This window comes from Pteronotus mesoamericanus, unplaced genomic scaffold, assembly GCF_021234165.1.
Source record: "Pteronotus mesoamericanus isolate MK-2021 breed Mesoamerican mustached bat unplaced genomic scaffold, CSHL_Meso_final contig_265, whole genome shotgun sequence".
NCBI lineage: Eukaryota > Metazoa > Chordata > Mammalia > Chiroptera > Mormoopidae > Pteronotus > Pteronotus mesoamericanus.
This window is the reverse complement of record NW_026555113.1, coordinates 2,498,453-2,522,581: the sequence shown is the minus strand read 5'-3', so window position 1 is coordinate 2,522,581 and position 24,129 is coordinate 2,498,453. Positions and strand designations below refer to the sequence as shown.

Here is a 24,129-nt window from a genome sequence, read left to right as displayed (position 1 = left end):
CTGGTAACAACATAGTTGGTGTAGCTAAATCAGGAACCGCAGTGCAGCTATTTTAAACTGTGGTTGCAACTTTAGTACTTAGATGCTGGAGAGATTATGTGCTTTGTGAAAAGGTTAGAGTCCTCATGACTCTGAAGGGGATATGGATGCTCTTTGCTTGTTTCTTTTTAAGATTTTATTTTATTTCTTTATAGAGAAAGGAGAAGGGATGGGGGAGAGAGGAGAGAAACTCCGCGCGCGCGGAAGAGAAGGCTGCCTCTGGTACTGGGGACTGACCCGCGACCCAGGCGCGCGCCCGGACCGGGGATCGCACCCGGGGCCTCGCTCGGGGGTCGGCGCCCGGCCGCAGAGCCGCAGGTCAGGGCAGGCTGCTCTGCAGGCGCCTTGCTGATGCACAGGCGGCAGCTGCCGCGGGTCAAGGAGGGCCTGGCTGTGAACCCCGGGGTGCCCCTGTCCTGAGGTCCGAGTGCTTCGATGGGCCAGGGAGGAATGTCCCAAAGTTGCTGGATGTCCAGCAGTAAATACCTGACTTTTAGTTTAAACTGAAAAAAAGGGCGGGGGGTAAATTGAGGATATGTGCTTTCATTGGAGGCGCGCACTGGCCTCGGTGAGCCCTGTGTCTGTCCCGTTCGACCGTTAGCCTTGCGTTTCACCTTCGGGGGTATGGAGCTAGGGCTGAAATATCAATGATTTAGACGTGTGAATTGAAAATATGTGTGACGTTTTATTAACTTAGCGTGTTCCACTAAATTTATAGAGTAGAAGTATCAATCCTGTGAAGAACCTACTATGAAAAAGCAACTAGTAATTTAGTGTTCTTGTTAGGCCCCATGAACCTCCTATTTTCTTTGTAAGTTTTTATGATTTCTACATTGTTTGCAACATTTAATTTTGAATAATATCGCAGACATTGTGAATATATAAAAAAATTGAACTGTATACTTTAAATGAGTGAAATGTATGGTATTTGAATTATATTGCAGTAGCACTGTTAAAAATATTATAGACATTGGATTCCTTTTAAAAGTAAAGAGGTGGAAAGGGGACCAGCTACAGTATGAAGTCAGTCATGGGTACCTCCTTGCTAATAGAATTCCAGCTAAAATTGTTATGACGTTTAAAAATTATTGTTCCAACTTAAATTTGGAGACATGTACATTTTTAAAAATATTTAATGAAAGGGGCAGGCATATGAATGAAAAAAGTAAATAAGTAAATATTTTTACCTTACATATGTTACTTTAAACATTGATATCATATTGGCTAAGCAAGCAAATTTTAATTGAAATACAATACAGATCACGCTTCGTAGATACAAACAGCCTAACTGTGTGTTTTTCTGTGAGTTAGTCTAAATTCTTACCTTCAAATCAAGGCTATCGGTACATACTTATGTCTGTCTGAGAAATTTAGCTTAAAGATTGGTTTGTTTTATAGTAGACACATTCTAATACAACATGATTTTAGAATGTACTGTTTGTGGTCTTTTACATTTTATTATGTTTTGTTTTTCTAAATTATCTTTTTTGGTTTCCACAGCTACTCTGTTTTGCCGTGTACAATGCGCACCCATGATTTCATGTGCATCATACGTAGGATTATTATACCCATTATTGTACCCATGGTGTGTAATTATCATATCCATGCATAATGTACACCCTTAATTTTCCCCTCAAAAATTTGAGCAAAAAGTTGTACATTATACACGGCAAAGTACGGTGTGCTGCCTCAGATGAATTTTCTTTCCGCATTTACAGATCTGAGGAGGTGTGGGGGCCATCCGCCCTCAGGTGTGCACTCTCTCGCAGGTGGAGAGAGGCAGGGTGTGTCCCGCAGCCCCCGCCCCCAGGCCCCGTGGGTCCGGGAGAAGATGGGAGGGAGGTAGCTAGTGTGAGAGGGTGCGCAGAGACACATTTGAGGAGAGTTAAGAATAGAAGGGCATGATGTTCGCTCATTGGGAACAGTGGATAAAAGCCCAGGATTGAGAAACCAGGGGCAGGTCCCAGGCGGAAGCTCAGAGCCCAGTAGGGCAGAAAGTGCCCCATCTGGAGGGAGCTCAGGAGAGGGATGGAGGGTTGCACAAGACTCGGGACTCACACTGGACGTGCTCAGACCGGGGCCTGTGCTCTCTGGGCAGCCCCGCCAGCTCACCCGCCGTCCTGGGCCAGAGCACAGGAACTGCTCCGCACGTGTGGGGGCTCGGGCGTCGGAGGAGGGAGAGAGCGTGCTCTGAGCCAGGCACGTGCCATCGGACAATGGACGCTCCCGTGCGGGGTGCAGGCAGGAGAGCGCCGGTCTCGCGTCAGCTGCCAAGACCTCTGCAGCCGAGGCTGATCCCAGGCTGCGTGCCCTGGAGGCAGCTGGAAGCACTGTCCTGCTCCTGCCAGCAGCAGCTCCCCTCGGCCCCGTGGTGGTCCCGCCGTGCCTCGAGCTCTGAGGCACCTCCTCCTCCTCCTCCTCGGGAACGGGCACAGGCGAGGCCCCGTCTGCTGGTAAACACTGTCGCAGGTGTGTCTCCCGGGAATAGTTTTCTACCTAACCTGTTTTATTTATAAGTTTTCTCTTGGTCTTTCTCCTTATCATTGATTTTCCTTTTTTCATTTAATCTTCTTTACTGTTACAAAAATCCTGTAAAATTTTTTAAAGAAAACCATTTATTTTGGTGAACTTCCCTCGAGTAGATCCCGTTTTAAGGAAGCAGCAGAGCTTGTGTGTAGGGATTCAAGGCCCGTCTCTATTGATTCACCTGTTTGCTCAGCCCACCCTGCTGCGTGTTTTGTGGCAGGTGCTGGAAACACTCAGGTGAGCAAGACGAGGCGTCAACCTCAGGAATTCCCTTGCTGGTCATGCACAAGCCTATTCATGATACTCAGTTTAGTCATAGTGTGCCTGGATAGCTTTTAAGAATTAAACTAATACTCTTTTTTTTTTTAACCCAGGAAAATCATTTGTTCGGGAACACATGGTTTAGGATTAAAAGTTTTTTAGACCTGCCCTGGTGGGTATGGCTCAGTGGGCTGAACACTGGCCTGCGAACCAAAAGGTCGTCAGTTCAATTCCCAGTCAAGGCATGTGCCTGGGTGGAGGGCCAGGTCCCCAGCAGGGGCGCGCGCGAGGCAACCACACATGGATGTTTCTCTCTTTCTCCCTCCGTGCCCCTCTATATAAAAACAGATAAAATCTTTAAAAAAAAAAAAAAGCTTTCTAGATTCAACTACATACGGAAACAGGAATGGCAGCTCTTTCTTAGGCCTTTCAGTTGTTGTTGGTATGATTTGGAGCATTTGTATACTTACAATAGCTCGACCCTTCGATCTATTTTAAAGATTTTTTTTGACGAGGATTAATCCTTTTTAGGGTCTGCAAATGAAGCCGTGCCTAAAAGTGCAAGCGTGCGCTTTGCTATCTCCGCCTGCTTTGTGAAGGGCACGTTGATGGCGTCCCTGGCGGGCCTCTGAGGCCCTGGTGCGTTTTCAGCGGGCCACAGCGGGCTGCCTGGGCGGCGGCAGCGTCTGAAGTGCGCCCCGAGTGCCCGCAGCGAGGTGTGCCTCTCTCAGAGGACTCAGTTTTTGTGCCTGGGGACCAGCCCTGAGTCGGTGACAACCGTGCCAAGGGCAGATGTGGAAATACTAACATGACCATGTTCTTTGCACCCTTTTTTTCTGTATTTGTAAAACTGTCATAGAAGTTGACCTTTAAGTTCTCCTGTTTGTTCACTCACTCAGTGAGGTTCCGCTTCTCTCTCTGTTTTTATGAACGTGCAGTGGGGTTTTTCTTTATTTCTCGTTTATACCTAGGCAGCCTTCAAAGCATGACTTTTCTAGTATGAGAAGATTAAGTGCTCATGGTAGGACAGTTCACGCTTGGGAGAAGAGCACAGGGGCAGAGTCGCCCCCACCCTGCCCGCTGGCGACAGCCACATTAGTGTGTGGGTGGTTTTCTGAATCTTTAATGTGTGTGGATGTATGGGCGTGTGCTGTGTCCACCTCCACTAAGCATCACACGCGGACATTGTCATTGTTCTTCGGAAACAGGACTCTGGCTGTTGCAGCGTCATCCACCTCGCTGGAGGCCGTGCCTTATTTCCGCGAGGTCTGGGGGACAGACTCTGGGAACGAGGTTGCTGGACATCACATGCTGAGAAAAGGAAAAACTGCAGTTAGAGATATTTAACTTTCTGCTCTTTTCAAGTTATGAAAGATTATTTGCACTGTTTATCAGATCTGTCCAGGATAGAGGAACTATTTTTGAATGCATGAGTAGCGTGATAATTTGAAGCAAAAGTCTAGCTGTGGAGAGCAGTGTTTGTTTTGAATGGTATAGTGTTGAAATTGGGGAACATTATCCAGACCTCCTCCCATGTAAATCAACTTCAAAGAAAAGCCTTCCTCCCGCAGACTCACAGCTAAAGGAGCTTTCCTTCATGCTGAGCTGCGGAGTTGGGATCTCGAAGTTTATTGACAGGAGGAATGTTTAAACTGGAGTAGCACAGTGTCCTCGTGACTACTTTGCAGATTGCCGAGAAGGCCCCCTGGACTGCCGCTGACCTGCAGGTCCCCGGCGGTGTGACCAAGGTCGGTGCCTTGGCACACGGTGGGCCCCTCTCAGCGGGGGCCGCCCACGCGAGAAGCATGCCGTGCTGGTCGGCGCAGGCTCGGCCTGAGACCCCTCCCCGAGTCCGCGTCCACACGTCAGTCCGCCACACCTCTGGAACCATGGTTTCCTTCTCGCTAGACGGGCATTGGAATGAGCCTGCCGGGTGCTGAGCTGCTGAGGCTGGGGCGAGACGAGGCCCAGGGACAGGCTGGCGCGGTGCCGCCTCGAGGGTGGACATCGCGCCCCGTGCGACTGCCAGCCCCCGCTGCCCGGTGCCTCTCTCGCCCCCTCCCAACCCCTGCCCCGAGGGCTGTTTTCATATGTGCATGAAGTGGGCTGCCTCCTGATGGCGTTAACGGAGTTCACCTGTGCCTCCCGCAGGCCCAGGCCGAGCACATGAATGCGTAGGGTCTGGGGACGTTTTCCAAGTTCCTGCCTGAGTCCTGGGTTCCGTTAAACTGAGACCCCAGATGTGATCCAAAACAAATGACAATACCATTTCTAGGTGTTATTGACAGACATTGAGATTTTGGAGTCTGTCCAGTGCTTAATAGAAAGTGTTGATTTTTACTTAATAGTTTGAGTCAGATTTTGGTTTTATGTTGGGGGAAGTGAATGGGTAGACTTTGTGTGTACAAAGGATGGCTTTAAAAGGAATTATCTGTAGATTGTAACGTCACAGTGAATGGAGCAAGAGGGAATAGGTGACAAACTGTCTTTGCTGCCTGCACAAGGACCACGTCACAAAATGCCACAAGCTTGGTAGCTTAAAACAACACAGACCTATCTGTTACAAACCAGGAGGCCAGACGTCCGAAATCAGTGGCTATGGGCTAAACCGGGGGCCGCGGGGTGGTGCTCCTTGTTTTCAGTGTATTCGTGAGACTGTAACCATCCCCAGAATCTAATTTTAGAACGTTTTCATCCTCCATTAAAGACTCTACCCATCCCTGTTACACCCACTCCCCGTTCGCTCCACGTTTCTCACAGACAATGAAACAAGGACAACAGCCGACACAACAACAGCATTCGGGGTGAATGCCCTGTCCTGAACCAGAAGTGTGTGGCTCGTGTGATAGTCTTGTATCTTAAAGGTCACATCACATAAAAAGGCATCACCTGACTGGTTAATTTTCTTTTTAAAAAGATTTTATTTATTGTCAGAGAGAGGGAAGGGAGAGAGAAAAAGAGGGAGAGAAACATCAGTCAGCTGCCTCTCGCACGCTCCCAACTGGGGATCTGGCCTGCAACCCAGGCCCCTGACCGGGAATCGAACTGGTGACCCTTTGTTTCTCAGGTCGGCACTCAGTCCGCTGAGCCACACCAGCCAGAGCAGACTGGTTAATTCTTGGTACCAGAATTCCTTTTATACAAGTATAGGCATCTGATTATTTTCAAAAAGTCACTTTGGAGCAAAAATGTAGGTAATTATTACTATTATTAATTTTTGTAAATTAATCAAAATTATACCTATTTTTTTTGTCAGGTTGGCAAAACATAACTTTTCTTCCAGTGTCCTGCAAATATTTAGTAATTAGTTTATGTGTGTCATGAGATGAAAAAGGTTGAAAATCGCTGTTCTAGCCCATTCTAGCTAAAACATAAGCATGTGATTCAGAACAGTAGCATTTGATTTGGATTCACAATTAAAAACAACAAGATCGTCTTACGTGTTTTAGCGAAGGGGATGAGACGACGTTTCCTGTTTGTGGGCGCGTTTTATTTTGTGAGATTGATGGAACTCATGCCAGAACTGCAACTTTAAATTTGTATGATGTTTGTTTCTTTTGGCAGTTCCAGGGTGTCTAAGTGACTTTACAGTTTTCAAAAATATGCTTCAAGGCTTTGAAAAGTACCTGTGGACCCGCATCTTGAGTTAGGTAGTAAGTGAGTCTCCTGGTGTTGGTGTTGCGAGCAGGGGCTGCCTGCCTGTCCCCTTGGGTGGACGTTCTGCGTGTCCTGTTCTCACCGCGCCCCGAAGGCTAGTCCTGGCGTCCATGCTCTCCTTGGCCCCCGGGCCCTGCTGCTTCAGCCACCTCTGACCTTGCAGGTGCGCCATGTGACACTACGGAGGCCCCAGAGTGAAATCCCTTGGAAAGGCGCATGCTTTTAGTGCACGAGAAATAAGAATTGCCTTTCAGGTAACTTAGCCTGTTGGTCATAGAAGGTGGGCTGGGACACAGACGTCCTAGATTTTAATTTTCGGTTCACCCTTTCCTGTTCACAAAACCCGTCCCTGGTCTTTATGCGTCAGAAACGCAGTGGTGGAGGAGGGAAGGTGGACGTGCTTTACGCGCGCATTTGTCAGAAGCGGTGGGTCGGCACTTCCCTGGCCGCCGAGCGGGGCCCAGGAGCTGGCGCTCCATGCACCTGCCGGCTGCCGGTGCTCCTCCCGTCGGCAGCCGGGCCTGTTGGGAACAGTCTGAGTCGGAGGCCACCGGGCAGGCGGCAGAGGCAGCCCGGTGGAGAGAGCATGGAGGGCGGGGCCTTGGGGGGGCTACAGGGGTGCCCTTGTGGCTTGGGGCTCCCCTGGTGACACTTCCTGCTTTCTCTCACGGAGAAGGTTCCCGGGACGGCGCTGAAACCGTCTCCTGATGGGAACCTCGCGCCCAGGGCCGCTGCAGCCGCAGCCGCACCGGGTGCCTCTGCCGTCCGCCGCGCTGGCCGCCGCAGGCCCCGCCGTCACGCGAGGCTGGCAGACACCCCCGTGGAAGCGGCAGCGCTGTGGGTTTGGAAAAGATGAATTGCTTTATTTACTGTGTGAGTTGACTGACTGCCTTTTATGTAGACTAGAAATAGAGAAACCCACGTTTTGTGCGGTTTGTTTTTACTGTCCACAGCAGTAATTTGACCATCTGTTAACATTTTTTCCCGGGATTGACAGGTTCTGAGAGAGACATTGTTTCTCCCCCGTTTAACCTCGAATCCTGTCTCCTTTACGGAGTAGTTGTTAGGAGACAGCATCTCAGTGTCTTAGAAAAAATACAGCGTTGAGATTCCTTGACCCTCTTTTTCCAATTTCCTTGCGTACTGCGCTCTGGGAAAGAGGAGAGTGAGCAGGTTGGAAGGGGGGTTCCGAGGAAAGCGAGGTGGCTTACAGTCACCCTGTGGGACGCGGGTAGAGAAGTATAAGTGTAGAAAGACGGGAGGGCGCAAATCTACGCGGGTACGATCCACACCCCAACCGTTGTCTCTGGGCAGGCTTCACGGCCCGCGTGTAGGGAGGCTCGGAGCCCCGCGCGCCGCAGAGAGGACACATGCACGGTGCAGCGGCTTAGAGGCAGCATTTAAAAAGCCCTTTTACCTGGAAGTTTCGACCGATGTCAGCATTTAATGCAGTCTGATGCTTTTTTCCTCATATTACATGATAGGAGGAAAGCGCAAGGTGTCCCTCGACGCCCCCTCTGGACGTGCCCAGGCCCCCCAGCGTGTCTCGGCGGGCCGCGCCCACTGCGGCCTGTGTCTGTCCGGCCGGCCCGCGCTGCGCAGAGGGCCGTCGCTGTCTGCTGGGCCCAGGGTCCCCCGGGGACGCCAGCGTCTGCCGGGGAGGCGTCCTGACCTCCCCGCCTTCCCTCCGCGACAGCACTTCCTGAGTCCCGGGCTCTCTTCACCCTCAAGTCCCCCTGTGCGTGGGGACCTTGGACGGCCTCTGGTTGGTTGGCGTGTGAACCGGCATTTTTCTGGACGGTGCTAACTCTCTGCGAGTCTTTTTCCCATTTGCATTGATTTTAAGGCTAATTCCTCTACAAACAACAATATTAAGTGAAACATTTAAAGATTGTTCGTTAGTGTTAAGGTCATGTCTTTTTAGTGAACCTGCAGGTGCTTCGAGGCACAGGTGTGTGTGGATTCTTCAGGTTTTCCTGAAACAGTTTCTCTTGGGACACAGCTGATACAGCCCGGGTGGCTGAGGTGTTCGGAGAACCCACAGGAACTGCGCTGGTTCTGCTGTCCCGGCCTCGCCTCTTCTGCTCGTAGTCTTTGAGATGTGAGTGTTAGTTTCAGACAAGGACACACCACCCTTGCTTGGATCTTCTCGGTTGCACACCTCTGTGGACCTCCTTGCGCGGTGCAGGAAGGCTGGTGTTTGGGGTCGGTGAGGAGGCTGTACCGTCCCGCAGGTGACGGGAGAGGCTGCTGAGGCTGGGTCCCCGAGCCCGGGGCCTCGGGGCCGCTGCCGCTGGTCGGAGGGCCCCGCTTTGTTGGAGGACGCGCTCAGAACCGCAGTACCGAGTGGATGCCGTCCCTTCTCCCTTCCTTCTCACGTAGGGGAGGAGCTCGTCCGGGGGGCCGGTCATTGCTCCAGGTGACCTTTTGGCCTTTTCTCTCTCTCTCTCTTTTTTGTCCTGAGGTGGGTGCCTAGAGGACTATGCAGAACTGAGCAAAGCTCAAATCCTTCTTGGAATGAGGAAGCAGATGAATAAACGAACTTGATAGACCAGTTCACTATATGAGGTTTGGTGATGTTTGGTTTCTAAAGTGATCGTTATACCCATTTGTCTTTCGAATTTTACTTAAAGGTATTAAATTGTTAATGCTCATGTGTGAAGATACATGTCTTTCTTCACATTTCCCAGCCATCGATGACCCCCTTCTGGACTTCTTGGGAAAGGGCAGCGCGGACAGCGTCCACTCCTGGCCCCCCGCAGCCCCCGCGCCCGCACGGGGCCGCGGTCGGCGTCTTCCGGGCGCGCGGGGTGAGGACCGCTCCTCCTTTGTTCATGTTAGGGTTCATCTCATGTTATTTTTTAATGTTCAGAAATGGGAGACACATGATTTACCTAGAAATTGTAGCTCTGTATGCATTCGTTCCCTCTTTTTTCAGCAGGGTGTAGCGGGGGGACGTCAGGGCCCTCTGGGTGCAGCCCATGTATTTCCCGTGACCCCGAGCAGGTTTGTTTCCAAATTGTTCAAAGGGCTGTTGTGAGGTTGAAACAAGATGTTGTGTGCAGAGTTCCTGGCCCCCAGTTAACGTTCTTTGTATATTTGGTTTAATTTTTTCTAAACAGAACAACTTTTGTAATGTCAACATACTAGAACCCCAGATATGCCTTTGTTCTTTTTAAAAATAAGATTAAAAAGAGATTTCGTGGGTAGTGTCAACTCTTAATCAAAACTTGAGCAATCAAACGATTATTTCTAGTTTGTGGAGACAATATAAATACATAAGAAAACTTGTTTTATAATTGGACTTCTAAGGGAGATTTAGTGGGATTTTTTTGTTTGTTTTTTATTTTTAGTGGAAAGATTAAGATTTGAAACCAAATGATATGTGTTCACGCGTTCCTTATATGACTTGGAAACATGTTTTCTATTTCCCAGTCTTCCTCTGTGATGTTTTTGCTACTTTAAATTCTGTTTTGTAGAACCTAAGCAAATGTTTATGAATATGTATTAGTGAGAAGCAGATTTTCAGCTCAGTGAACAGAATTAAAATTTGGTAACAGATTTGCTTTCCTCAATTTTGATACTCTTTTTCTTGGGCACGTTGAAATCATCCCTTATAAATTAAAAGCAGCGGAACTACTGCCGGCCTTGCCATTCTGCTGCTAGGAGATGGCTTGACCTTCAACATCCATCTCGTATAAAAATTTAACGACCTGAACCAGTTGCCTTGCGTTGGAACTGTGCTTGTGCAGGTGGCTTCTCTGCCCCTTTTCTCGGGTGGTTCCAGAATAGGCTGGGGGTCCTGTGAGGTGTTTCCTCAGCGGCTGATCCTGTGTCATTTCTCTCCCGAGAGCCCCAGGGTGGACCCATTGCATGGCCTGCAGCGCGGACTCGCACTCTCTGCCCGGCTGGTCTTGACCTCCCTGTCAGCGTCAGCTCTTCCTGTGCCTCCCCTCGCCCCGTCCAGCCGGAGGACGTTGCAGGCACCATCAGTGTTGCTCGGGATGTTCTCTGCCCTTCGTGCAGCAAACCCCAGCCAGCCGTCTCGGGCCGCCTCACCTGCCGCGTCCTCTCCAAGCCGCGGGGACCCCGAGGGCAGCGCCGGGCCCTCTGTCCGCCCCGCGGTTTCCCCTCCCGGCCGGCCCGCGCGTCCACCAGCCACATGCTGCCCGCGGACGGGAGCCTGCCCAGCCTGCCTGGCGTCCCTAGCTCTGGGCCCAGAGTCAGAGCTGCGAACTGCTGGAGAGAGTGCCCCGCGCCTGCTGCTCGGAAAGCGCAGTCCACACGCGCGCCGCAGGCTGAGGAGGAGCCCGGCGGCGCTGCCGCAGGGGCAGGACAGGCTCCTCGCCAGCCCCGAGCGTCCGTTCCGCTGCGTCCCCTGAGGCTCAGTCTGTGGCTGAGTCAGGGCCCCGGGGCGGTTCTGTGGCATCGCTCTGGCTCTCGGGGAGACGGGCCAGGTGGGAGTTGGCAGGCCGGACCTGGCAACAGGCGGTGCAGGCGAGCCGTGGGCATGTGGGGACGTCCTCGCAGGAGTCCTTGTATCCTATTTAGTCAGCAGAGCTATGCTTCGCCTGTAACGCTTGGCGTATCAGAACATTTTTCTTTCAAGTCCAATTTGGAGTAGGTCACTTCTGTTGAAAGAGCATCTTGTTTCCAGTGTGGCTAAAATATACTTACTTGGTGAAAATTCTATTTTCCTATAATTTTAGAGTTGTTTAGTGTGTAAAAATAGTACTGTGTTAGAAAATGCTTAGTTTTATCTTAAAATACAGTAGTGACTGGAGTAGTTAATGCTTCGTAAAGAAATTCAAACATACAGAATCATAGAGGAAAACGTCAAAGCCTCATTGCCCCCTTGTTACAGTATTTCGATATATGTTCTTAACAAACTTTTCTCTGCATTTAAGAACGTGTAACATAAAAATATGTTTCTCTACAAACGTGCATCCTGTATTTGTGGATCAGAAAATCTGGCAGTGTCTTAGATTAACAAACAGTAATTTCCTGTGGCTTATGAAGGACTTAGCAGAGAATAGAAGTTCACGGGACAGTGTTCGCACATCTGGGTTTGGTACGCACACTGGCCTGCAAACGTAGGACTCGGGCTCGCTGGCCGAGCCGGGGTCACAGCGTGTGTCGTGCGTGGTCAGGAGTCCCTGGCGCTGGCCGGGGCGCGGGCCCTGTGGCCCTGCGGCCCTGCCAGCCGGCCTGGCTGTGGAGGCGAGGGCCCGGCCCTGGCGCCGGTTGTGTGGCTGGAGGCAGGCCTCCCTCACCCGGCCGAGTTTCGATTTTCCTCGCAAGCGCCAGTTCGTGTGGGGACGGGACAACTGTGGGAGGGGCGGGCCGGCCCGGTCCTGGAGGGGCAGCGCCCTGCAGAGTTGCGTCAACGGGAGCCGCTGTGAGGGTGCGAGGCCCTGACTGCACACTTGCTCTCCTGCCCTGTCCTCTCCTGCCCCAACGTAAACTGTTTCTTACAGTTTTTGTTAATTAAAAGAATTTTTTTTTTCAAGTATATATAACACACACACACCCCTCTTCCCTCTTCCCCTCCTCTGGGATGAAGGGTGGCCGGTTGTACATGGTTTTCTCCATCTGTGTTGTCACTTTGGAATAGACCCTGGAGGTTATTCCGCGCATCATCCGCATGACCCCGGGAAGGAGCGTCACGGAGCTCCGCCCCGTCCCTCTGAGCTGTGCGGTGCCTGGGCGTGGGGGCCTGCTGGTCTGCCACGGGGGCCGTTGGGCTGTCTCTGGTCTCTGCAGTTGTGAATAGCACTGCACACCCGCCACTTCGTATTTTTGCGTCCGCTTTTAGGACAGCGTCTTAGAAATGGGATCGCTGGGTCACGGGGTGAATGTGTGTGGAACTTCAACATCACTACGTAATTATCCCAGCCCTTTCATGGGAAGGAGTGTGAATATTAAGTCAAAACCAGGCTTTAAGTCCTTCTCTTGTTAGTCGTGTGTGAAATGCTGGGTCTGGTAACAGTGCTTCCTTGTGAACGGCTGTCACATTTGCTGGACTCGACCAGCTGTTTCAGGACTTCGCTGTGTCTGACCTTGAGGGTCGAGGGAAAGGGATGGCTGTGGAGAGATCGCAGAGGTTCCTACTTCTGGCTGTTGCCAGCCCCTCGTGCGCACCGTCCAGGTTTCAGGCTTCACTCTTTGGCTGCCCCATGCCATGCTGAGAACTCGGTGGGCTCTGTGGGCCGTCTGCCTCCGGGGTACCCGCCAGCCCCTCAGGAAGAGCGGCACCAGCACAGGCAGGCGGCTCGGGACTTTGTCCCCAGCCTGCCTCTGAGGTGCCCCATCAACGTGGGCTATTAGTAGTTCCTACCTGTGGCTCGTTTTCAGAATTCACTCGGATAACATACGGGAATAGTTCCGCACGGAACCTGCACACGTGTGCAGGGCGCATTCGGTGACCAATCATCACGTCGCTCTTTCACACGGTAGAGGTGGGTTGATGACTCACCGTCCACAGTGGTCTCCCAGGAACTTGGTTCCGGGGAGGTTTATTGTCTGTCGCTCGGCCCCTCGGGGATCAGGCCTTCTTTCAGGCCCGCCTTCCCTGGTATCCTGCGCCTTTTCCGAGAAAGCCTTTGAAGAGAGCTCAGCCTGGTTGACCGCTTTGTGCTATGATCTCCGTGTTTGTTGAAAATGTAATGATTTGGTCTCCAAGCAGGTTTGCCTACAGAGTTTTCTGCACGTGGACTCCCAGGCAGGACCCCAGCCTTCGAGCCTGCCCTCGACTTGAAGTGGGTAGAAATGTGTTTTTCAGAAGCACGTGGGTGCTTCCGCTCGCCCTTTCCTGGCGGCGGGGTCGGGGAGGGGACAGCATTTCCCAGGAGAGCAGCTTCAGCCTCCTTCACAAATGTTTATGTTTTAACAGCAAAGAAAACACTTGTTCATCTCTTCTCTCCATGGGTTTCATTCTGTCTCTGCAAACACTCACCTCTCTGGCGCGCAGGGGGACCTCAGAGGCCGCCCTGCGGTTCTCGGTGGGAGAGCGTGGGGAGGGCCCGGCAGGCGGGCGGGCGGGCTTCCGAAGACTGTGCGTCTGGGTCTGGGTCGCCAGCACCCGAGACGGCGCCCACGCGTGGGGGAACCGTTCTTCCGACGGGCCCCTGGGGACGGCGGCTGGACGTCCCGGACAGCAGGGCGCCTTCCTCTGGACGGCAGGGCTGTGGGGAAGGGCCTGGGGCATTCGATGGCATGAGACTCTCCTGCCCCAAGCGTCCTGAGGCTGGAAGGCCGAGTGCCACGCGGCTCAGTCCCCCTCCGCGGCCGTTCCCGAGCCTCAGGAGCCTAGAGGAGCGTCACAGCAAGGGCGGGCCTGCGTGGTGGGGCCCGCCAGTCACGTGTGTGTGTTTTCCCCTTAGGTTCACTTTCCAGACACGGAAAGGGCAGAATGGCTGAACCAGGTGAGAGAGCAGAGGCAGGGGCAGTGGGGGCGTGGGGGTGGGAGCCGCCCTGCCGCACTGGGGGGCGCGGCGTCGGCGTCGCGTGCACGCGCGGGGCCTGGCTTCTGCTCCCAAAGGGCTCGGTCACAGGCGATGCCTCGCTGTCCTGTTCTAAGCCATGGAAACTGTCTTTGATACGAGACAGTTAGTGAGGTGTTCGTAGTTGGTAACTTCTGTCTACTGCTTGGATCCAGATAATAATCATAAGGAAAAGTTTTGGAAACAGTATTATGAAGAGGGGGAAAATCCCAGAAATAGATAATTGTCTAATTTTTTTAAAGGTTCCATTTTGAGATCAGTGCGCTTTGACGTCGGTCTCCGTTGTCTCCATAGTTCATGTGTCCTTAGCGCTGCGGGGTGAAAACTAATGTAGACACTGATCTCCTTACGGCCCAGGAAATTAGTCCATCATTGAAGATGGACTCGTTAATGGTTATTAAGATCTGTACAGTTTTAGAAGGCTTTGAGCAATGAGTTGAAACCACAGGGTTTTCTGGGTTTTTTGGTTTTTGGGTTTTTTTAGCAATCATTAAATGTGCTGATATGGATAAAGAGAACGTGTAACCATAATAACTAATTCCTTCAACCTATAGGTTAATCAGCAGTTTATTGTAATACATTTTAAAATTTAAAATCATGTCGATTTTTGCATAACAAAAAGCTCTCCTGTTTAATTTTCAAAAATTCTGGTAAAGTACCGGGGCGGCATAAATTTTCATGACTTACATGCACTGTATGTTGTAACATTTTGTTTGACGTGACTTCTTTTTCCTTTCCAGACGGTAAAGCATATGTGGCCTTTTATTTGCCAATTTATAGAGAAGTTGTTTCGAGAAACCATAGAGCCGGCCGTGCGGGGAGCAAACACCCACCTCAGCACCTTCAGTTTCACCAGAGTCGACATGGGTCAGCAGGTCAGCGTCCCCTTCGGTGGCGCCCTTGTGTGCGCGCGCGGAAGACTGCGGTGGGAACTGAAACCGCAGGTCAAAGGGCGCCGTGGTCGTTCCCAGAGAGCACTGCTCCCCGGGAAGGCTGGCGGGGCTTGTGCAGCTTCTCCGGGCACCGCCCCTCGTGGGGTTCCCTTGCCTGGCGCTGCGGGGTCCTCCCCTCCCCTCCTCTGTCCACAGTGGTCTTTCGTTCAGACCAGGTTCACTAGGGGGCGGGGGTTCTTTCTACCCCTCACTCTTCTGCCAGAATGAACTCCGTTCAGTTTTCAGCAGTCTGTTCTCTTGGAGAGGGAGTTCTGTGTGGGGACTCACACTAAAGGCTCAGTGATGGACCGCAAGCCTAAGACGTGCGCCCCGAAGTTGCCCCGTGCCGGTCTTGTGGGCCTCCCCAGTCGCCCAGGTGGAGGGACAGGTCTGTGTTGTTGCCGGCACCGCGTCGCCGGCGCAGCTCACGAGGGCGCGCTCTGCCTCGCCGATGGCGCGGGTCTGTACGCATGGAAGGTCTGTGGCAGGCCTGACTGGAGTCCATCGGCACCATTTTTCTAACAGGCTCAGATGACAGCGTGTTTTTAAGCAATAAAGTATTTTTTAATGAACATGTACATGGTGTTTTTTAGATACATGCCATGGCACACTCGTTAGACTGCAGTATAGTGCGAACAGAACCTTTATACGCACTGGGCACCCCACGTCTCCCGTGGTTCGCTGGGCCGCGCCGGCCGTCTCCCGGCGCGGGCCTGGGTGACCCGCGGGGTCGCTGCGGCCTGCCTGTCCGTGCACAGGAGGCCTGCTGGTCCCTGGTGCTTCCCTGGCGAAGCTCTCGGACGGCTTCTCGATTAGTCAATCATGGCAAGCTTCCGGTTTTTATTTTTTAAGTCCCTGTTTACAGTAATTAGCAACAGTTTGAGGAGACCTTTCTAATTGAGGTGTAGCTGACATCTGACATTATTTGAGCTTTAAGGTCACGTTGTTTCATGAACCTAATGAACACGGAGAATTCAGTAGCACTTTCAAGAGTGCCCGCCACACAGTTGACGCCCATCCAGTGCATGTGCTGCCGAGCCAGACAGCGGGGGTCTTGGCCTCGCCTGTCGGGCTGGAGCCGACGTGGCCGATGCCTGGCCTGCCCCAGGCTCGCTCCCGTCCACGCTCCCCGGGGCACCCGCCGCCGTGAGAGGCGGTTGGCTCTGCGCGGAGAAGGCCCATCGCCGCTGAGCTCCTGGGGACCCAGGGACAGGTGCGCGGTGCGGAGCTGCACCGAGGCCTCCGGGGCAGCCGGGCGGTGGCCGTGCTGCTGCAGGCACGCACCAGTGCCTGCCCGGGGGCCCGCGGGACACGCGCCTCTCCCATCGACGCAACTTTTGCAACCTGAGATGGTGACGACAGGCTGGTGAAGTCAGAATGCTCTGTGACTTTGAAGCAGGAGCCAGGACACTGACTATTTCAGGGTTTGATAGGCACAGTGAGCCTTTGAGGCACGTTCTTCTCCAGTGTCCCCTTCTTCTACAACCCTTTAAAATGTAAACACCGTCCCTAGCCGAAGCCAACCTCAGCCTGCAGGCCGTAGCGCGCTCTGTGCTCCTGTGTGTAGAGATTGAGGGTTCTAACCCCGGCCGGTTTGCGTGAGGAAGAGTTGTGTTCATGCTGCATGGCTCCTGCTTTCACTGAACGAGAGCGTCGCTGGGGAGCGGCAGGAATGGGAAGAGCGGGGATGATCAGTGTGTGACGGTGGCCTCGTCGATACGCTGGCGTCTTACGGAGGAGGGGGACTCGGCCGTCTGATGAGGCGGAGGCAGACAGACGAGCCCCGGGCAGGGCGCTGTGTCTGCGCCGGGTGTCGGAGCCGAGGGCCTCCAGCCTTCGGGCCTCTGTCCGTCTGTAGCTGGTGCTCCGTCCTCGTTGTGGGGTTGGCCTCCCCGCCTCTGCCTGGTGATCAGAGCGGAGGACAGAGGCGTTACCCGAGGCGGGCGTGAGCTAAAGGCAGTGAGCCCCAGGCCCACGTCCACGTGTCCTCACAGCACGACGACTGTGTTCTTTGTGCTCCGTCCGGCGGTACCTGTCTGAGCTGGTGTCATCGGGGAAGAGCCCAGGACCTGGGGTGTGGGGAACGCGGGCTCCTGGTGAAGACCGAGGGCCTAGCCCCGGGCCTCACGGAGGGGGCGGGCCCCCGTCCCGTCAGCAGTGGTGCGGGGGTGTCCCAGAGCAGGAGGGTGTCGGCTGGGTGGGCGGATGGAGAGGTGTCGGAACGGTGTTATGACTGGGCCCTTAGGATAGGGCGTCCATTACGATCTGCCTTTCTTTTTACGGTCATTTGATTCAGACCCTCGTCATGTGTCAGGGGTTGAAATTATACCCACAGCTGGTCATTTTGATTCGTTCAAAAGTCCCATTTTTGTGCAAATCTTAAAAAATGAAAAATTACAAGACAAAACACTGAACGGCAGCTGAGTCTCACGCAGAGCGGTCAGGGTAGGGCAGAGGGGAAGTACGTGGTAAGAGACAAGGGCCACGCGCCGTCAGTGCCCGCGCGCCTGGGTCCTTGGTCGCACGGCCACCCCCGCGTCACAGGAGCGAGGCACCTCGCAGACAGTGCGGCCGGCTGGCGTGGCGTGAGAGCGGGCTGTCACTCCTGCTGGTCGCTGCGGCGCACGCTCCTCAGTTCTTGTGCCCTGCCGCGAGGTTTGGTGGTTTTGTTGTGGTTTTCTTTACCATCCCTGCATTTTAAAATAAGCCACTTCTTGTTTAGCCCCTCAGGATCAATGGCGTCAAGGTGTACACTGAAAATGTGGACAAAAGGCAGATTATTCTGGACCTTCAGGTTAGGTAAGTTTTTATTCGTGTCCTGTTTGGGCCATGGTTAGTGACATGTAATGTCACTTTGCCCATGTGGTGGAGGGTATATGGAGCATAATTCCTGCCTGCTGTTCGGTGGGATTTGTCTAAATTCTTGATGAAGACCCAAATTTATTTACTTTGTGGGTTCCTAATAGCCTAGATAATTGGCATTCATAAAACATGTTAAATAAAAGAAATTAAAGCCACTAGAGGAAAACTACAGATCGAATTCCTCACAATCAGTGATGCCAAACTCCTTAACAAAATACCAGCTAACTGAATTCAGCAACATTGAAAAGGCCTCACACCATGAGCGAGGGGGGTTCATTCCTGGCACGCAAGCGTCGCTCAATGTGAAAATCCGTCGGTGGGGTGCACCCCATTCGCGGTTTGAAGGAAGAACACTGCGTGGCCACCTCCGTGGACGCAGAAAAGGTCTGTGACACAGTCCGGCACTGGCTCACGATGACCGCACGCCACAGCAAGGAAAGGTGAGGTTGTCTCCGGCCCCCCTGAGACTCAGCAACCCCCCCGGCAGTGGGGGCGCAAGCTTCTCCCCCGAGGTCGGGCCGAGGCCAGGGTGCCCTCACCCTGTGAGGAAACCCAGCACCGGAAGGCAGGTAGGGAGGAGGAGAGGGAAGGAAGAGGCACCTGGCTCGAAAGGAAGGGGTGAAATTATCTGTGTTCACAGGCGATACAATCTTCTACATAGAAAACACTAAAGTTTCCACAAAAAAACCTCTTAAAACTAGTAAACGAATTCAGTAAACTAGCAGGATACAAAAATCACACAAAAAGATTAGTTACAAATTATACACTAACAATGAACAGTCCAAAAGGAAATTAAGAAAACAATTTCTTTTACAGTAGGATCAAAAAGGAATAAAATGCTTAAGAATCAATTTAACCAAGGAGGTGAAAGACTTGTATAACGTAAACCACAGAACAGCACTGTGAGAAATTAAAGATGACAAATGGAAAGACATCGCTTGTCCATGGTTTGGAAGACTTAATGCTGTTAAATGTCAACACTGACCGCAAACGGTAGAACCGGTGCCGTCCACACAGTCGTGTATCTGGCAAGGGACTGGGTTCCAGAATAGGTAGAATACGTAGAGAACTCCTGTAGTTCAACAACAAAAATAACCTGATTCTAATACGTCAAAGGGCTTGAATAGACCTTTCTCCAAAGACGATATACAAATGGACAACAGGTATGTGAAAAGATGCTCAACCTAACTGGTAATCAGGAAAATGCAATCAAAACTACTGCGCAGTCGCACCTCACGCCCGCCCGTCCTGACAGCCAGCTGTCCAATCGAACCAGAAGACAGCAGGGGCCGTGGCCTGGGAGCGCGTGCTCCCTGGGGGCAGAGTTTCAGATGCACAGGGTGCAGCGCTCTGGAGTCAAGGGGGGGTCGGGTCACACAGACCCCGCCCTGACTGCTGTTCCACGGGAAAGACCGCAGTGACCGCTTCAGTGAGGAAGGCGGGGCCTCGCCCAGGCGGCGGCCTCGGGGTCCGGCGCTCCCACGGGTTTCCTAGGTCGGGAGCCGGGCTCCTCCGGCGGAGAAGACTGTTGCTTCTAAAACAAACGAAAACTACATTCCATCAGGCACCCCAGGTGCCCTTTGGGAAGGGACGTCTGTCACAGGAACCCAGGCTGCAGCGGCTGGTGGGTCGGGCGGGTCCGGCGGGTCCGGCGGGTCCGGCGGGAGCGGGGACGCCTGCAGCCTCGGCCGGGAACGGACTCGGGCCGCAGGTCCGCAGGTCGCAGCCTGGGGTTGGCTGCCTCGCTGTTCGTTACTTTATTCCAGTCACACCCCTCGCAGGCCTGTGGCAATGAGGAGACTGTAACAGAACTTTTCTTTGCTAGTTTTGTAGGAAATTGTGAGATTGACTTGGAGATCAAGCGATATTTTTGCAGAGCTGGTGTGCAAAGTATTCAGGTAAGGTTTCTCACATTTCTGGTGTTCTGAAGTTCTCTGTGCTGTATTCAGAAAGAGAACGGTGACGTTTCTGGGGCAGTTAAATGTCTCGGTGGGCTCTACGTGAGGTCTTACGAGGCCGATTGTGTGCTTCCTCCCTGCGCCGTGACTGGCCGAGGGCCCGCTCGCTGTTACATGCTTTGCCTTCCATTTGCACTTAGATTCACGGCACGATGCGGGTGATCCTGGAACCGCTGATTGGAGACATGCCGTTAGTGGGAGCCTTGTCCATCTTCTTCCTCAGGAAGCCCGTAAGTTGGCATCTCTTTCGGTCCTACCTTCCCGCTCACTGACGAGAAGGCGTCCGTGTCGAAGGTCACGTGACATGGAGAGGCGTCTGATCCCCTTCGCTCTGATGCCTGCGTCCTGCACACTCCCACCTCTGTAGGCCCTGATGGAGGAGGGTTCGTCTCTTTCAATAGACGGGGAGGCTTGTCCTGGTGATAGAAATAATACGTTACAGAAAATGGGAAAACAGGCTTCTCTCCAGTGTAGGTTTGTGATCAACATTCCACACCTGCCACTGGGGGTGATTTGCAGGTACTCGCTCACTGAATCCTCGTACCCGAGTGAAACAGCGGCATGGCTCCCTTTTCCTGACCAAGAGGGAGACCCCCGTCTGTCCCGTCACAGAGCCAGTCTGGGGGCCTGCGTGCGCCCGGCCTCGGCCGTGGGGCTGCTGCTCGCCCTGCGTCCCGCGCGCAGCCTGCCCGTCACGCGTGCGTGTGGACTGCAGTCAGCAAGTAGGGTTTCAAAAGTCTTGAAGGTTCTTCATACTGGGTTTTATTCTAACACTCGGATAAATCATGATGTCATCCCTTTACAGGGTGAGATGTGTGTGTGATTCCATTGTTTCGTTAGAAGCGTTCAATACTTATTACTTATCAGTGACCACAAAAATGAGACCACACAGCCACCCTTCCTACATAGGCCCCCCCTCCCTATGGCTCCCATGGTCTCTGGTTGCCGTCCTGCCTGGCCTCTGTCCTCAGGGGGCGTCGCCCACCACTCGGGCACCTGCCCGAGGTGCAGAGGGGCGCACCGGGGGCGGCCCCTCGCTTGCAGGGTCATTGTTGTCTAGCCGGGCCTCTGTCCCCAGCCTCAGTTCCTGCCGCTGCCCCAGGAGCACCCCTGGGTGCCCGCCCTCCCCGCCCGGAGGGAGGGGCCGTCTGCAGCGGCAGTAGCAGCCTGCCACCCTCTGCAGCGCTGTCTTCAGCCCGTGCGCCTGCCCTCGCCCGTGCGCCCTGGGCCTCCTTGCTCACGTCCTGGCAACTCTTAGGGAGCACAGCGCCAGTCTCCGCGCAGCCCAGGCATGGCTGGGGGTGAGCGGCCGGCGTCTCAGCGGGCCCCGCCCACAGCGCCGTGGTGTCACCCTCCAGGGGCTCTGCCAGGACGTGCCGTCAGCGTCACGTGCAGCTGCAAGTGGGACCCTCTGTTGTGCAACTTGACGCGAATGACCGGGTACACACCGTTGTTGGGTTTGCCTGGACCGGGCTGCAAGCGGCTCTTCCGTATAAGAATGCGTGTCCCCACTTTATATTTCCATTACCACTGCCATTCTCACGTGCCTTCTGCTGCCTAGATACGGGCGTATTTTGCATGTGTTTTAATGACAGTGGCCCCCGTTACCCACGGTTTTGCTTTCCATGGTTTCAGTTGCCTGTCATCGACCGTGGTCTGAAAATATTAAATGGAAAATCCAGACATAAACGCGTCATCAGCTTCAAATCGCGCGCTGTCCTGAGCAGCGGGTGGGATCCCGCGGGGCCCCGGCCCCCCCGCCCCCAGGCCCCCTCCCCGCCGCGGGTCACTCGCTGAGGAGCCGGCTCGGCGGTCCGGTCGCCGCCCCAGCGCCTGTGTCCGAGCAGCTCTCATCTCGCTTGGTGATTGTCCTGGTTTATGGGGACTGTTGCCGTTCATCTCTTACTGTGCCTACTTTGTGCATCGAGCGTTATCGTAGGTATTTATTTACATACTGGAAAACATGGCACGTACAGGGGTCAGCATGCAGAGCGCACGCAGGCGCCACGGGGGTCTCGGACCCCCTCAGGCTGGGGCAGCTGCACACAGAGCGTGGCAGGCTCAGAGGCGGCTAAGGGACCCGTGTGCCAGGCTTTAACTTAAATTGTGAGAGTGCGTAACAGATTTTAAAAGCCAGCGTATTTCATCATTAACAAGCATAAAAAGCTAATCTTTAACAAATCGTTGAGTATTTTAACTTACTGTGGATTTTTAACCATCTAACAAAATGTCCTTTTACTTAAGTGCAGAATCCAAATCCTTAAATCTTCTTCAAAACTTAGTAATACTCTTCCTTAGTGGATCTTTTAGGTGCAGTTACTTTAAAAAAAATAACATCAGCCCTGGCTGGCGTGGCTCAGTGGACTGAGCGCCGGCCTGTGAACCAAGGGGTCACTGGTTCAATTCCCTGTCAGGGCACAGGCCTGGTCCCCAGCTGTGGGTGCGCGAGAGGCAACCACCCATGGATGTTTCTCTCCCTCTCTTTCTCCCTCCCTTCCCCTCTCTCTAAAAATAAATAAAATCTTTAAAAAAAAAGTAGCATCATCATAACTTCCAGGCGAAGTTTCAGTGCTCGGAAAAGAAGGATGAGGCTCTGAAAAGTTCAGGATCATTCATTGCCTTATATGGAGACTAAAGTCACCAAACGTATCCTTTGGACAGAAGGAGTTTTTTCAGTTACTTTCAACTGGAAAATATGAGAACAGAATTCACCACCAGCTGCCAAGTCGTCCTCACCCCAGGGAAAAGTGCAGCGGGAGAGACTCGGGGTTTTGTTTCGTTTTGTTTTCCTCCGGAAGATTTAGGCGCTTCGTGTCAGAGACCCACAGGGACCCTGTGCGCGTTGTCCTTGTCAGCGCGTGTCCAGGCCGGGCCTGGCGGTGGGCAGAGCTGCAGGCCGGCTGCGTGAGGCTCGGCTCTCAGCCTGGTCCCCGCGCCCCCCGTCCCTTCTCCTCCTGCTGGGAGCTTGAACAACTCATCGATTTCTCTGGGCCTCAGTTTTCCCACCTGTCAGGGGCGGCAGTGATACCTACCCCAGGGGTTAAACGTGAAGAGCAAGTAGATGTCAGTGGGTGAGAGCCACCCGGTCCGGTGCCTGGCATGCCCAAGCCCCCGGGCGTCTAAGAGATGGCACGTCTCCCCTGCGAGGGGTCCGCCTCGCGGCGGGCCCCGGCTCCGGGGGGCGGGAGCCAGTGAGCTCGGGGCTCGGGCGAGGCTTCGGGGAAGAGCCAGGGCGGGCCAGCGTCCCCCGCGGGCGTGTCCGTGGCGTGGGCTGCCCCTCACGCTGCCGACTGGACGGGTGCAGGGGTCGCTCTGGCCCACGCCCTCCTGGGCGTCGTAGGGCCTTCAGGTCTTTTCCAGACCCACCCCGGGGGTCTATCAGCCGAGAGCGCGGCCAGGAGGCCGTTCCGGGACTTGTCTGGGAGATGCTTGGGGCTTGCTGCGGGTGGGTTTGCCCCAGGGCGGGGGGGTGGGGGCGCCAGCAGAGCTCGGGCCCCCGGGCCTGACCCACGGCTTTGTTCTCCCCACTAAGGGGAAAGCACTGTCTTCCTTTCACAGTGATGGGGAGAAGCTGGACCGTGTTTGCAGTCGAGGTGCCTTTAGCAAAGGAGAGGCTTTCTTTGAAAGTAAAGGTGGCCTACGTCAGTGCCGCCCGAAGCCTGCGCGGCCTCGCGCTGGTCTCTCTCGCTGAGGCCGCTCCCACCGGTCCACGCGCTTCCCCAGGGGCAGGGAGCCTTCCCACGCTCACCCTGCGCTGCCTGGGCAGGTCAGGGGTCGGGGGCGGGTGCTCAGCCACAGGAGCAGGAAGGGCGCGTGGCCTGGGCGAGGCCCCCGGGTGAGTCTGCAGCCCGTGAGCCGCCTTGCGCCTCCCCTTCCAGCCCGGCAGCCGCCGAGGCGTTTCCCCTGCTGGGTGTTCTCGGGGAGTTCCTTCGCTTCCTCAGCCCGTGGCCTGAGAGCTCTCCTCAGCGGGCCCAGCGAGCTGCGTGCCCGGGTGGGGGGCGGGGGCATGGGCCCCGCGTTGCTGCTGCCTGTGCTGGGCCGTGGGGCCGCTGCTCTTCCAGTGACCGCCCTCCTTGCGCTTGTGCCTTTGGTAGGTCTTGTGCAGGTGGGTTTGCACGCAGTGGCCCAGCAACATGGGCTCCCCAATGGCCAGGGCCTGGGCAGTGCCCTCCCCCCGCCAAGGCACCCGGGCGCCTTTCCGCCTTCGCCGTCCCCAGCTGCAGTGGGCCTTGCCCTGTGTGCCCCCCGCCCCCCCGCCCGCAGTGGCCTCTGTTCCTCACACTGGGCAGCGGGCCCTGCCTCCCCAGCAGCGCAGCCGCCTCCCGGCCTCACCCCTGCAGCAGGGGTCTCCCGGCCCCCCCCCGGCGGCGGCGCACGCCCCGGGCCTGTGGA

The 24,129-nt window shown here is 54.2% G+C and overlaps 1 protein-coding gene across 3 annotated transcripts in view; it reads left to right on the top strand.

The window, feature by feature from the left end:
• The window catches only part of ESYT2 (extended synaptotagmin 2), a 53,589-nt gene that overhangs the window by 4,213 nt on the left and 25,247 nt on the right, over positions 1 to 24,129 (top strand). For all 3 annotated transcript variants that reach the window (XM_054574791.1, XM_054574790.1, XM_054574789.1), the window contains exons 2-6: positions 13,866 to 13,907; positions 14,726 to 14,860; positions 17,640 to 17,716; positions 19,605 to 19,677; positions 19,878 to 19,967. In XM_054574791.1, coding sequence (XP_054430766.1) covers positions 13,866 to 13,907; positions 14,726 to 14,860; positions 17,640 to 17,716; positions 19,605 to 19,677; positions 19,878 to 19,967 — 417 coding nt within the window. The remainder of the gene's footprint in view (positions 1 to 13,865; positions 13,908 to 14,725; positions 14,861 to 17,639; positions 17,717 to 19,604; positions 19,678 to 19,877; positions 19,968 to 24,129) is intronic.